The sequence below is a fragment of the Eucyclogobius newberryi genome, unplaced genomic scaffold (genome assembly GCF_026437365.1).
Source record: "Eucyclogobius newberryi isolate DKJ021-1_F unplaced genomic scaffold, fEucNew1.0.hap1 SCAF_20, whole genome shotgun sequence".
NCBI classification, from domain to species: domain Eukaryota; kingdom Metazoa; phylum Chordata; class Actinopteri; order Gobiiformes; family Gobiidae; genus Eucyclogobius; species Eucyclogobius newberryi.
The window spans coordinates 23,173,425-23,188,762 of record NW_027315835.1 but is presented as its reverse complement, the minus strand read 5'-3'; the positions used below and the strand labels follow the sequence as shown (position 1 = coordinate 23,188,762).

The following is a 15,338-nucleotide window of genomic DNA, read 5'->3' as shown; positions in this document are numbered from 1 at the left end:
CCTTTCCCCCACGCAGGATTTACGTTTTTGCTTGTGATAAAGAAACATAAAAAGTGGACCTCTAAGAAACAATGAACAACCGTGGCCTCCATTTGGTGCTGCAGATAAAACTTTGTTGATTAAGTCAAACTAATAATTATTGAAACAGTGTATAAAATGACACTACATAATATTTCATAGACTCATGGATATAATAGTCATAATCACAAATACAGTCAAATGTTTATCTAGAAACAAGACTGTGCCTTGAACAGCACACAGATAAAGACAGTATTTCTCTGTACAAATGTGTCCATTACTTCAACATAAATAACATTATATGTTACTTTAATAAGACAAAGATTTAGAGCACAAAATGATGATGTACTCAGCTCTCTGTAGTGTACGTCAGACAGAGGTGAACAGGCCATTCACACACACCACAGACAGCTGTGTGGACATGCATCTGTAGTGCTTATGTTACATTCACATTTGCAGAGGAAAGGTGGGTTTGGAGATACTGACAAAAAATATATATGTAACACTGAGCTAAACTCCATGTACACAAAGACCCATATCTCTCAAATATTGTTCACAAATCTGTCAAAATATGTCTTAGTGAGCAATTCATATTAATACTAATAATCCACCACCCCTCATAGGTGTGGCATATCAACATGCTGATGTGACGGCATGAGTAAAGCACATGTGTGCTTTAGGCTGGCCACAATTAAAGGACACTCTGAAATGTTCGGTTTTGCTTAATTGAAAGGGTCTGTGGGGGTCAGAAAACTGTATCTGGTGTGACCACAAAAATGGCTGCCGAAGTTGCTGGATATTGAAACACGTTGTCGTACACGCTGCCGTATAAGCTGCCGTACACGCTGTCGTACACGCTTTCGTACACGTACACGCTTTCGTACACGCTGTTGTACACGTACACGCTCCCGTATAAGCTGCCGTACACATACACGCTGTCGTACACGTACACGCATACGCTGCCGTATAAGCTGCCGTATAAGCTGTCGTACACGTACACGCTGTCGTACACGCTGATCCAGAGCATCACAAACATGCTCAATGATTGACATGTACATTGCTGTTCCATTTTTCCACAAGCATTACTTCATGTTGCAGCATGATAATGCACAGCCCGGAGCTGCACACCTGGAAGCTGTTCTTGCCTGGCCAGCGTACTCACCGGACACTGCTCTGGATTGGCGTGTACAACACCTTGTTGTCCAGCAAATTCTTAGCCATTTTGGTGGTCACCGCAGATCTTGATATGCCACACCTTTGAGGGGGAGTGGGTTATTAATAAAAAATGTTTTTGCATATTAAGACACAATGTGAGAAATTTGTGAACAATATTGGGAGAGCTGTGGGTCTTTTGTGTTTATAGAAAACGTTTCTTATCTTCAGCTCATGAAAATGGGAGCCAAACAAGTGTTGTGTGTATATCTTTGTTCAGTGTAGAATCATTAAGACAGCGTGCCCCTTTTCTACCAGGTGTGTTGTAGTTTCAGCTTAAGATACACACAGTATGTTTTAGCAAAACTTGTTTCAATTAAGTTCTTCCTTAAACCTTTAACCAGGTGAAATCATTTGAACCTGTTTTGTTCTGAGTTCCACCTGAGCCACAGAAGGATTACACAGATTATGTGTATGTGGATAGTATTCAGTTACCTTTACTCAAATTCATTTACTTGGGTAACTTTTTAAAGAAATTGCACTTTTTGGAAACGTTTTTGGACAATATACTTTTCTTTGACTAATATTTATTTAAAGGTCTTGGTTCCTCTTCCCACCGTGAGTGACAAATGTTTACAATATGAAAGGATTTGAACATTTCCATTTCTTGAATTTCTTGTAGTTTGTGTCTATCCTTATTTTGTGCATTAATTTATGTTCATTCCAATTACGATAAATCAGATGTAAGTCTTTACTTTTACATGAGAAGTAGTTACCCAAGTACTTTTTACACTTTCTGGAGTCCACTTGGACCACTACTTTGTACTTTCACTTGAGTAATATTTTATAACGTTACACTTACTTGAGTAACATTTTTGGCAACTCGTTACACCTCTGTGTACATATATTTCACAGGGCTCTGCTTTTTCAAACATAATTTTCAGTTCCATCCTGAGCCTAACCCTACTACAGCCCAGATGGAAACACTTTAGTTCAGAAAGCCAGGTTAATCTTGTGCTGGACAGTATCTGCTCTCTCTCGCTCTCTCTCTCACACCTACACACACACCTACACCTACACACACACACACACACCTACACACACACACACACACACGCACACACGCACACACGCACACACGCACACGCACAGGTGGGTGGGTGGGTGGGTGGTGTAGGAGGTCTAAGAGCGGCAGCAGCCCACAGTCCTCATCTCGCTGTCCACGTACTGCTGCAGCTGGAACTTGGGCTCGTCCGGCTCCTTCATGCTCCTGTGCTTCAGCTCCCTGCACAGCACACACAACAACACACACACAGCAGCCCTTTTCAGTGACTACACAACAGCTTTTTGCCATGGTGATGAAGTTGAGTCAGAAAGCACTTTGCATATTTATAACTATTTGGCAGAACTAATGCTGAATAGTTTGTGCTGGAAATTGGAGGAATGTTTCGCACTATTAAGGTGTCCAGAGCTGACAGTTAAGAGCACACCACTTACTGAGGCTTCCTAAATTGGCTTAAGACGGAAATGCATACATTTGCATACATTAATAACTAAGAGCAGACTTGCAAATGTATTTTCATCGCAACAAATCAACCATGTAGCAAGCTTATTATTCAAAGTGCATTGCGTGCAGTGCGTTTTTTGGCATCATTCTATAATGATAACTGTTCTATAACATCTTCCATCCATCCATTTTCTACCACTTGTTCCCTTTTGGGGTCGCGGGTGACTGGAGCCTATCCCAGTGACTTCGGGCCTTAGGTACTGTCCAAGGTGGCCAACTCGTCGCAGGGTCAACACAGAGACATAGACATTACAGACAAACCAGAGAGATCATGTGATGTTGGTCTGGTCCGGGAATCGAACCCATGATCTCCTTCTTGAGAGGCAAGAGCGCTAACTGCCTTTTCCACTGTGCACCCCCTATAACATTTTCATTTTTAAATAAAAGCTCCTGAAACAAATCAGTTTGATTCCTCTGTCACAGTTCTACACAATATAATGTTAATGTTAAAATGACTATGTTTTAAATTGTTATTGCACTTGTATTGTGATTTTGGTGTATTTTCCATGCAGTTTTCCATTCAGTATTCTATCACTGGACATTTCACAAAGTGTGTGATGTGCCTGGTTAAGCCTTATGACCTCACAGTTGGTGGGTAAAAGCTTATGCCTCCATATTTGGGACGTAACATTGACTAGCTTCATATGAAAAGGGTTTTATTATTCATTTTATACTATATTGATAAAAGATTTGCCTTTTTTGCTTTGCTTGTGAGTCTGACTGCAGCGTGGAGTCCTGTAACGGCCTGGTTGCTCACAATTATGTCTCATAAAAACAGTGAACTGAATATTAAGCTCATTAACTATTGAGATAATAGAAGGCAGAAATAAAATTACTAGTTACAACCCTAAACATTTTAATTATCTTCGACTTTGCCAGGGGAGATGAAAGTGCACTGGATTCACAAAATATGTTTTCTGTGTGTCTGTAAAATTTACAGATGATTGCACATTTTATTGATATAATTGTGCAAGATAAATAGGGTTATGTCTGTTCTCGGGGCAATGCATCGATGCGGTGTTATTTCCAAGTCAAACTAATTGAAAGGAGCGAGCAAAAAAACAAAGAAAAAATACCAAAGAGAAAGCAGTCAAAACGGGAGGAGTATTGTCTCCTTTCCAGACTGTCCTTCTATTCTGGGCAACACCTCGGCGTGCCAGCAGCCTGTGACTATAACGGTCTATAAATGGAGAGAAGCACCCACGTTCTGTCCAACACTTTCAGCTAGGTGAGATATACAGATACTACTCCATCATTTGAATAGGAGAAAAACAACACACGTCTAACCTCCTGCTGTATTATGGACAAAAAAATACTATTTAATTCTGTTTTCTTTCATCATCAACTTATCATCAAGAGCCTATGCGAATGGTTATAGTGGTCCCCTTAGAGAAAATACAGCTATTTGCATCTGCATTTCCTTTCATCTCGGTAAATGTGCCCTAATGTGTCCACGCTGCATTACTTTTTCAAAGCGTCACATTCTATAATTTGTCAACAGCAGAAATAGAACCCTCTTCACTTTGGGAACACAGCGTTCTACATCATCTTTATCCGGAGTGATACTGTGAGCTGATCATGAACGAATCAGGTACACCAGCTTGAAGATATACTGTATGGTTAGTTCTGAATATTGCAGTTACCATCCTTTTACCATTCAATGTGCAACTTAAATGAATCGTTCTCTTGTTAAAAAAAGCATGGTTTTACGTTCTGATTCTGTCACTCACCGTTTGCCTTAAAACTGCGGAGCTCCACTCCCTGCTCTTTTCATTCCTTATGGGGAATTAGCCATAGAGTCTCGCTAAAATAAATCCATAATAAATTACAGAAAGGAGAGAGCGATGGATAATCACAGGCAGCACGTTAAGACCTTTACGTACCATGAAAAAACACTCGACTTTGCATTCTACGTATATACTTTTATCAGGTTTGTCTGTTTTATATTTAAGTTAATGTATGTTAGCCTTTAGCTTTGAGTCAAAAACACTTTTATAAAGGTTTCCACCGGCAACATATTTATATCGTATATAAAAGTCTTAACACGCTGCCAGTGATTATCCATCTGAAACTCGCACTCTGCTGTCATATAATTTAGATTTTTATTTATATGAGCACGATTCTGCTAATTCCTACAGAGAATAAATGGAACCAGAAGTTAAGATCCCACTTCTTCCCTACACTGCATGAACCCAAAACCCCCCAAAGACTCTCTAACGTTTTAGTGCCTGTTTGGCAGTGATGGCTCGCCTCCCAGTGCTTCTGCTGTAGTGTGTGACTCACCTGGCCACAGCAGTGAAGGCCAGCTCCACGTTGAGCCCAGATTTAGCACTCGTCTCCATGAAGGGTACTCCAAACTCCTGCGCACACCCAGACAAACATCTGTTAAGAGTTGTGTGTCCTCGTCAAGGCTGGCAACTCTTTTCTTGTGAAGAATACGAAAAAAAACCACCAAAGACAATTGGCTTCAATTGGCTCCAGCCAATTGAAGCCAATCGCTGCTAACAATTATAGCGGCTAATTTGGAGCCAAATTCAAAATTTGGCCAGTCAGGAACGGGGTTGTAGAAGATACGCATCTCTTCCCACATTCATAGATGCAAAACTGGTAGCTCTGTCCAGGTGCTACAATACAAACAGCGCACCGCCATATTTGTCCGGTATATGTGATGGCACAAATCAATTGAACACAATGCAATTTTATGAATAAAATATACCATAATATGCACTCTCTATGAGAACAATAGCCAATTTGTGTATGTGTGGTTTTTATTTTTTCAAATGTATCATACCAAGTTTTGTACAATGTTGAACATTTTGCTCTTGGGTGCTTGTTTGTATTGAATCATGCCTTAAAGCAGAACCACCAAAATATTACTGATACTTTGTAATGCAGTATAATGTATGTAGAGTATCGTTATAGGCCCATAGACATTCATAGACTCATAATTCCCTATTGCTGCACAAACTCTGATCACTTGGCTAATGTGACTAAGCCTTCCAGATTATTATCGCACCTTTTTTCATAGTTTTGGTCGGCGTGCAACTTATACTTTATATTTTTTGGCTGGTGCGACTTATACTCCGGTGTGATTTATAGTCCGGAAAATACGGTTTATAAAATGTTTATTTCATGATATTTATTGTTGGCCCTCTTCACCAGGGATGTAGATGATGTTTTGTGGTCATTAGATTCTTACACCAAGTTCAGAAATGTCAACTTTAAGTTAGTTAGACGCCAGTATTACGCACTAATTATCATCTATATTAAAACACCAAGCGGTTTACGCAATCAATAATGATTCTTAACGAGGCTTTGACTTCACCTTAATGTGGATGATGGGTTGGTACCAGCTGACAATCTCTGGACTATTCTTGCGTGCTTTGTCGGCTAATGTTAACAGCTATGGGGAATATAAACAGAATAATAATGTAAAAAGCATTAGGCAGCTGCTAACTACCTGTAACAAACAGCTCAACCTCAGTCTGGAGTGATTTCTGTAAGTCCACTGGTCCCTCCTGACCACAGTAATCCATTTCTAGCGACAAACGGGGTCTTTGGGAATGTTACAGCAGAGGAATCCATTGTTTTGAGACTTCCTGTTGGCACGGCCCACGGTGAGCATGCAGCTTTGTGCTTAAGATGGCAGTAGCAACGAGTGTGTGACATCACTTCGGACCCATGAATAGGTATATGCCCCTTCCCACCTGCATAGGCGGAAATCACGGGGGGGCACGACCCCTCCGCTAATGGTTTCCCCCACTTTCTGACACTGTCCCCCCCGATCCTCTCACTGACTCAACCTTAGAATTAAGTCAGTTTCAAATATGCATCTAAATATTACTTTAATTCTCTTCCATGTAATTTATATTTGAAGAAATTTGGATTGTTTTGAAGTAACAAACCCCCCTCCTTTTGTTCACTTGGATCAGTCCGACTGAACAGAGAGAGAGGAGAGGCAACTGGTTTGGGCAAGTTGGCAGTCAGTTTTTCGCAAACTGACGATGCTCTCTAGAGTTGCACGGGTTGTGTTTTATTCCACCCCACGGCTTCCGCAATTTTGACGTTCTCTGACTCGGCACGGCCCATTTTTTTCTGTTTACCCCGATCTGCTCTGTGTCTATTTAAAAGGTTGCGTATTGAAATGCAGAGTAATTAGGACTATGGTTTTGATTCAGTCTGAAAACGTACCTAAAAGCTCTCAAGTAAACTGTTGACAAAATAATGTAGGATCTGAGCAATGATGCATTTAACAAAGTCAGTACGACTAATAATCAAAAACTGAGCACAGCCACAAAACTGAACTGGGATTTTGCGAGAGTGTCTTTCTCATCCTCGCTCTCACTCTCTCTCTCACTTGCTCAGTACAAGCCCAGGAGCAGAGCCAGACACGGTTAAATCAGCTCACACAGAGAGATCAAGGACAGAGGGAACACTACGGACTGTTCAGACATGTTCTCTGTGTGTTAAGTTTCAAAATGCTGTATGTTTTTTATTATAATTTGAACCATATTCAGTGATAAATGAGTCTAATGAGGACCTAAGAAGCGTTTAAGTGCAAAGATCATGGAGTGTGGACATGCGATACCACGGTCAGCATTTTATAACCCGCCCCACAACTAAATGAGAATTTCAAGACAACCTGCACCTCACTATCGCTCTCTGCTTCCTCCATCTATCCTCTGGTGTTCTGTCTGTTCAGACCAGTGAGCGGAGGAGATTGTGTGAGCAGGGAAATAGACCCTGCTGTGTTTCAAAACTTTGAACCAAACTCATACTGTGGATGTGTTAGGGAATAAAAGAGCAACAAACACTCCTGACCTGTGGCAACAGCCTACAAGCATTTATAACTCAGTTAAAATACTCAATAATACCAGAGCCTATTTATAATAGCATATCATTATTATCATTATTACTGAGAATAATAATACTAGACTTACCACGATTATAAAGATAATAATTCATAAATCACCCACCCCTGAAATTCCTTTGAGTGTTTATTGGCATTCACTGCCCCCCTACATCAAAATTTTATCTAATTAATGTGCTCACCCCGTGCAAAACCAGTGGCATGGGGTGAGCGCATTAATTAAATTAAATCTGTCGCTAACTTGAGCTGAGACCGGCGTTATTAGAAGACAGTATCTTATAAGTCAGTAATTATTGTTCATATCTTGATTTATAAAGAGAATAGAGCATAGTGCATCAAAAACAGTATAGAAAGCTCTTTTGTTCCTGGTAGCTGATGCCTGTTTATCCAGCCACCATGGGTTAGTGAATGAATAACAACACACTTATTTTTGAAATTAGCTAAATGGTTTATTTCGTCAGCCCTTCAGAGCAGGTTTAGTTCTGGTTTATCTTCAAATAGGCAGTCAAATTAAAATATTTCATGGCATATTTTAGACATATATTGTCAGCAAACCAATCCCACAGGATTTTAATTCAAACGAAATTGTGTCAAGTCTAAGGACTTGACAGCTGTTGTTCTTCTGCCACAGTAAGTCCCAAACACTTGTGTTGAGATTGACTCAAACACGCCTCTCGGAGCTTAGCTGAGTGAAACAGCCTGGAAAATTGTGTAAGCAAGTGCCCCTCCGCTGTAATAAACTCTAAACAATACCACAACCACCCCCTGAATGCATAATGTCAAGATAATCAAGACGACAAAGGCTTTACGCCGCATGTGGGAGAATAAATTAGTCATGTTTTTAGTCACTTTACGTGTACAAATATTAGAGCTGGCGTCCACGAGTTCGAGACAAGCCAAGACTCACAATTTTTTATTAATTTTATTATTTATTTTAGATATATTTTTGGTCTTTGTAGCGTTGCTTTTTAAAATTGCTTCTCACAAGGTGCAACTCATTAGCATTAATTCACTTTAATTTTGATGATTATGATTATGATGATAATAATTTTCAATCTTCTGGTAGTTTTCTCATAAGATCTTATCGCATGAGATCTTGTCTCAAGCCTAAAATAATCACCTTGGCAAGCCGCTCGCCCTCCTCTCTCTTCACGGCTCGGTCATGTGATGAGTCAGCCTGCAACACAAACATATGCACATAATATGACCTGTAGAAGAATGTACAGGTGTTGGTCATACGACATATTTTAACTAGGTGTTCACTTGTTATTCTTATAAAAAACTATAAACAATAGGATAACTGGACCACTGGAATTTACAAAACACGTTTAAGCAAAAAAAACTGCATGTGAAAAAAAAGGACACTATATCTTGACCAAAATAATGAATCTCTTTGGAACAGTCTACCTTCTAGACAAGGGCAAACTACGGCCCGCGGGCCACATCCGGCCCGCAGGGCCTTTCAATCCGGCCCGCCAAGCTTGTCCAAGTAATTGTAGGGGAATGGAGATGGACATTCCACGGCCAGATAACAGAAAATCTCTCTTTGAACATTGGGGGTTTTTCGTTCTCCCTCTGTCCCTCACCGCAGGGGAGCCGCTGTGACTTGTGTGATAAAAGACCTTCTTCTCCCCACAGTCTTACAGGAAGACGCCCCGATGAACTGTTTTATGTGATTATGCCATGAATGTTTTTCGAATCAACTCATGTTTCACCTTGTGTTACGTATTTTTCCACTGTTTAAGGTTTTATATTCCCAATGCTTTAACTCGATATTTTTTATCACAGGTGAAAGAAGATGTAAAATGTGTCTACCTCAAGAAATAATGTGCACAAACTGCCAAAAGTGTTTAACGTGTAAATGTTAAAACAGGGTTCAATGTTTTTGCCATTATTATTTACGTTACTCCAGTTTTATTTTCTCGGTCAGGAAAATGTTAAACAGGAAGTTTTCGCAGTAGCGCCCGCCCCTTTCGCTCCCAGCATGCCCTGCGGGCCAGGTATCAAAAGGACGCTCCAAGCTAGAAACTTTCTCTTTGTTCTTCTCTTGTTCTTCTATCTTGAAGCCGTCTCCCCGGGCGAGCTTTCACTTTTCCTTTGTCTCAACAAAATCCGTCCGTCACGTGGTCGACAAGGCCATGCCAGTCTAGGACTCTGAAACCACCTGGAACTACCTGAAACCGCCTGGAACTAAGCTTAAGCGCTAAACCGGACAGAGACTTTCTTTGCTACTTCGTTTCTTTTCTTTTTGAAGTAATCTACGCCGTTTACGTGGATCAGCACTACGTCCTCATCTGAGTAAAGGCCGCGTGAGGAGCTAACACACCGCTAAAGCGTTCTACCGCCAAGGAACTCCCCGACATCGCCTCCGCTGCCGCCGCCGCTTCAAGGAGGTCGCAGCACACCGCTCCACGCGACCCCTCGCTCCCCGGCGCCAAGGACCCTACAGCACGTCGCAGCCTCCTCCGCTCCACGCGACGCATCGCTCCCCGACCGCCGCCAGCTCCACGGCCGCCGCACGCTTCACGAACCTTCGCCGCCACACCGCTCCACGCGACGCTTCGCTCCGGACCTCGTCCGCGGACCAGGACCAGTCGGACCGAGTCTACAGAACCGTAAGCCGAGTCAATTGCGTGCGGTCCGTTTTGTGGCGTGATTTGGGTAGAGCTCAGCGGTTCCTCCTCCCTTTAGCTTCTCACTTTCCCTCTTTTTGATATAGATTAGCATAGACACGTTTGGCTATCAAAGGCAAAACCCTGGTTTAACATCATCTGCATGAAATCTGCTGTTAAATCTGATATAACATCACCTGTGATTTACCTGTGCGCATTTCTGCTCCGGTGTTTTGATTTCCCTTTTGATAAATAAACTACACGAAAGAGTTATTGACTATTGTTTGTTTGATTAGACTATGTGTAAGTCCCTGAATCGTGAAACACCCTTCAGACCTTTTTAACGAGCGCGATTAAGGACCGTATCTTAGCTCTTTAACCCTGGTGCCCCGTCTTGTCTCGTTTCTGCTAAGAAATCTTCCTTAATCATAAACTGAATACATGTAGTTTTGAGATCCTACATAATATTATTATTATTATTTTTTTTCCTTTTTTGCTCTCAGGCATCTGTCTGCACTTGTATCCTTAATTAATATGACGTGAAATGAATTAAATAATAGATTCAATAGCCTATATTTGACAGAAAAGTGATATTTTATTTGATATTAAATTTTTTTGATTTTTTTTTTCACACCAATGATCGCGGGCCGGCCCTCCGCTACTTGCTACCCCTGCTCTAGACTCAAAATTGTTTTTAATCCTCACTTCCACCTATTTTCACTGGCTTTTAATACAAGTTTGGCTGTTTTAGTTGCATCGTTATATTAGCCTTGTCTTTTTATATTTATCATTTATTTATCTTCCTTTTCACTATTTGTAATTATCAATTACATACAGCATTTTTGACGCCATGTGTTATTGACAAGGCTATATTTTGTATTTATACTGTAGGAAACATTAATTTGGGTTTTTAATTAACCTGTAGAAGTTACTCTTCATACTGTCTTTTGTGCCCATCTTCTACATTATTATTATTAAGATAAAGTCCTGAGCTACTCTACAGATTGTGTTAAATCTCTTTAATAATTATGTAGCACAGTGGATCTCAATAACACAAGTTTTAACATTTATGTGACTTTTATACTGCACCTGATCACTTTTGATCTGTGTATTATGTTTTTTCATGTGTGGGCTAATGAAATGTTTTCATCTGCCTCAGAATCCCGCTTTTGTGCAAGCCAATATTGTCCTATTTTGTGTATAACGTGTTCTGAAATTACTTTTCTGTTTACATTAATATGAGTTTTTTTCAGTAGTCATCATTGCCACACCAAAGGCGCTACTTTTAAACTATACTTAAAGGAGACACAAAGGAGGCTTTATTAGGGTGTTAATATCAGATTTCAATATAAGTAGCTAACAGTAACAAGCAGCAAATTGTATTTTATTTTTTATAAATAATGGCTTTGTGACATTTCAGAACCTAGACATGTATCACTCAGAGTCTTCCTCTTAAAATTATTGCAGGGAAGTGGGCAGTGATGGGGGTATGTGAAAACAGGAATTATCTGAGCACTTATCAAAATTGAATTAACTACAGGTTACATACAAAAATACACCAAAATACAATGTTGCGTAATCTAATGATGATGAACCTTTGTTGTAACAAGATTAAAGACTCATTCAGGCTCATTTTGCAGAATGTCACCTTTAAATGGTGAAGAGAGAAGTACTTTTTGTAATGTTCCACCAGTGAATAAAGCTCCTCACATACATTCTCTGCGTTGTCTCACCTTGTTCCCCAGCAGCATGACGACCACATCTTGCTGAGCATACTCATGGATTTCTGTCAGCCACGCCTAGAACCCACCGGCCGCAGCAGCCACAGGGAGCGATAGCGAGGTGAAGAGGGGTTTAGAGGAGATGGATGGAGCACAAGAAAGGGAAAGAGAGCAGATTCATTTAGCATTCATCCTGACAGCAGTTCATTTCAGCCAGCCCTGGTGCTTTTCGCTCCTGTCCTCTTCACCTTTCACTTCTTTTGCTGCTGCTGCTCTGTCTTGTGCCAATTAAAGGCTACAGCTCTCCCAGCTCTCTGCTCCCTCACACGCACAAGCACACACATCACATCGTCCCCGGAGAGGCTCTGGCCATCCTCAGTTCTGTACGAGCCCTGGCATTCAACTGAAAACACCAATACTTAAAGGAAGGATAGAATAATTGCAATTGCTCTGAAAAAATATGTTGGCCATGATGTTAAATATAGTAATAGTTTGACATCAGTTATAGTTTTTTTTCAATTATCTAAAAAAAAAAAAAAAAAAAAAAAATTGTAATAAACCAAAACATTAAATACCAAAAAATACAGTTTTTTGGCATGATTTGGGACAGTAAACTTAGAAATTAGGGCATTTATAACATTCTTTTTTAAACTATAGGAATGTAAAATCATAAGTTCTGTCACAACGCAATAGTATTGAGTCATAGAACTCACAGAATGTTTGGCTGGATGCAAGTACGACACTGCACAATGCAGAAGTCTGTGGTCAGTAAAGCTGATACAACTTAAAAAATCTGATACTACACAGGAAGAATTTAGTTGCAATCCACCAAAAAGTCTCCAGCCATTTTATAATTCCTAATACCCAAAAAATAATTGGGGTCTTTACATTCCGATGTAAATGCTGTGGGATTAACAAGCCAATGAGGCAGAAGTGACTAATTCTTGGCAGATAGTATTAAGTATTAAGATTAAACAACGAGGAGCGGTGCGACTCTGGAACGCCACGCTTTAATTGTGTAACACGCGCCTCCAAGTTGTTTAGTCCTTATACCATGGTCCCACAAACTGCCATAGCCACTTGGTGAATACAACAAACTGTTTGCTGTCCAAGGGTTAGAAACTAGTCTCTTCTAACATCACCAAGTGAGAGAAACCATTCTCAACCCTCGTCACTGATTCCATAACGTTTAAAAAGATACAGGGTACAGCTACAACAGTGTCCGCTCGGCTGATACAGGCTGCTTTTTCTGCTAAAAAATCTCATCTTGTCTGCTGCCCCTGTGAAGTGTGACTGTTGATAAAAGAGAGCAAACGTGTGTGAGGGGCACAGAGGAAGGCTGACCACTCCTCCGCTGCTCTCGTGTATTTTGAGATTAACCCTGTGTTGGCACTGGGCGTTGTTTGTTGCTCAAAACACGTTTGTCACATTTCCCCAAACGTCTTGAAACTACGTGTGAGGTTGTACAAAAATAATGCATGCCAGTTGCTTTAGAATTCACAGTTGCTCCATTCTTACAGTAACATTACTAAAATATCAAAAGCCAGAAAGTGTGTTATTTTCAAAGGATGCTCCAACCTTACTTTGAAATATAAAGAAACATCAATGCTCTGCTTTAACATGCTCTTTGGAGAGGAAACCTAAGTGTAATCTCAGTTCTTAAAAGTTAAAGGAAGATTGTGAGAGACAGAGACGACACGATGACCATTCATAGGTTCGATGTAGCCAACGCAGTCTAGCTTGCATTTATTCAATTGTTTGTGTTTTTATTTCTATAAATGCTGTAACTTGCCCTGGTGGCATTGCCTGCTTGTCTCCATGGAATTTAAGGTCGTACTGTGGTATATTCCAGGCAAAGCAATAACATCTCCATGGAAACAAGCTCCAGAAAAGGTACAACGCAAACCTTTTAGTTTGCGTTGTTTTTAAGGTGTGCTAACTAATAATGTTATACAAAACTCACCCTATGTTGCTTTTGCACTACCTGCCTCTGGCCATTTCCCCGATCTTACTTTTGAAGTTTTTGTACGCTTAAAGGGCAAATATTGTGGATTGTTTGTATCATTATGTATATTGTTATTAGCATTTAAATGTGCTCTTGAGTACCTTTATTTTAAAATCTCATGTTTTAGCAATAAAAAATAAGTTTATAACAAACAAAATTACATCTGTATCTCTGGTGTTTAACCCGGGACTACCAGTGTTTTGGCACCATCTACTGGCTGCAAAGACAATTACACACAGTTTAATACAAAACATTTTTGCACATGTCGCATGCTGGCCTGTTTTCTTCCTGGTCTCAAAACGCATTTGAACTGATTGTGATTAGACAGGAGACATTCACAGAACGAGTCTGGCGATGATCATAATCAGTGGTCCCCAAACTTTTTGACTCGAATGCCACATTGGGTTCTAAAATTTGACCGAGGGGCCGGGCCAGGAAAATATGGAGTGTTTGTGCGAACTAATGAATTACTATAAATTACACGCAAGATTTTACCTGTAACTTGTAACAAAGCAACAAATGCAAGGCTCAATGTACAAATTGTTTTTCAAATGCATTAAATAATGATTATTTTAATTACATTTCAGTTGAATAAACACAGCAGGAAAATTGACCTTCAATTTCAGTGGGAACAGTGTTGTTGATCTCCCTGTTTTGCATCAAAGTCTGGTGTAAGTTTTGTTGTGGCAATTCTCAGGATCAATCCTTTGGTGTTGGTCAGTGAAGCTGGATCTGTGATGGGCTTTGTTAATGTTCATGACACTGAATGTCTCACATATGTAGGTCGAGCCACAAGACCAGCATCTTCTGTGCCGTCCTCCGGAGGTTTTGTTTTGTTCAGTGAAGCACAAAAGTCGTTAAGTTTAACTGTTGGACCGTTTTTTTTATTAGCATTTCTTCTACCCACAAATGATCTAGTAGTAACAGCATGGAATGATTAATATCCATAAATAAAAAATCTTAATAAATGTCACCAGAATATGCAAACATTTTGACTTGAATGTTACATTTTTGCACGCCTGTCCTTCTCACTTCTCCAGCATCAACCTGGACACTTTGTCCAGGTTGATGCTGCGTTTGCTTCTTGCTGTGACTTTATGCTCATCAACTGCTCCAAAATGTGCCACTTGAAGACCATTTCTGGATGATATTATTCATAAACTAACAGTGCCGCACCTGTCATAAACGCAGGTGCCCACGTTGTAATTGAGGCTTGTACACCGCGTTTTGAAACTAAAAATGTAGAGAACACAACGTGTCCCCTGGACAGTGCTTCTACTGTCCACAAGAGTCTTCTACAGTGTGTCAAACACTTGTGCTTCCTGCTTGATTGGCCCCGGTGGCCGTTTGTGGTCAATTTTATTTTCTTCGCGCCATAGATCTCATGTGCGAG

General features: G+C 40.3%; 1 protein-coding gene across 2 annotated transcripts in view; it reads right to left on the bottom strand.

Annotated features, from left to right (window-relative positions):
• Positions 1–2,252: 2,252 nt before the first annotated feature.
• Positions 2,253–15,338, bottom strand: part of LOC140369159 (ras-related protein Rab-26) — a 97,342-nt gene continuing 84,256 nt past the window's right edge. For both annotated transcript variants that reach the window (XM_072456421.1, XM_072456422.1), the window contains 4 exons: positions 11,953–12,018; positions 8,728–8,784; positions 5,021–5,097; positions 2,253–2,455 (listed from right to left, as the gene is read on the bottom strand). In XM_072456421.1, the coding sequence (XP_072312522.1) occupies positions 2,353–2,455; positions 5,021–5,097; positions 8,728–8,784; positions 11,953–12,018 (303 nt within the window). In that variant the 3' untranslated portion in view covers positions 2,253–2,352. The remainder of the gene's footprint in view (positions 2,456–5,020; positions 5,098–8,727; positions 8,785–11,952; positions 12,019–15,338) is intronic.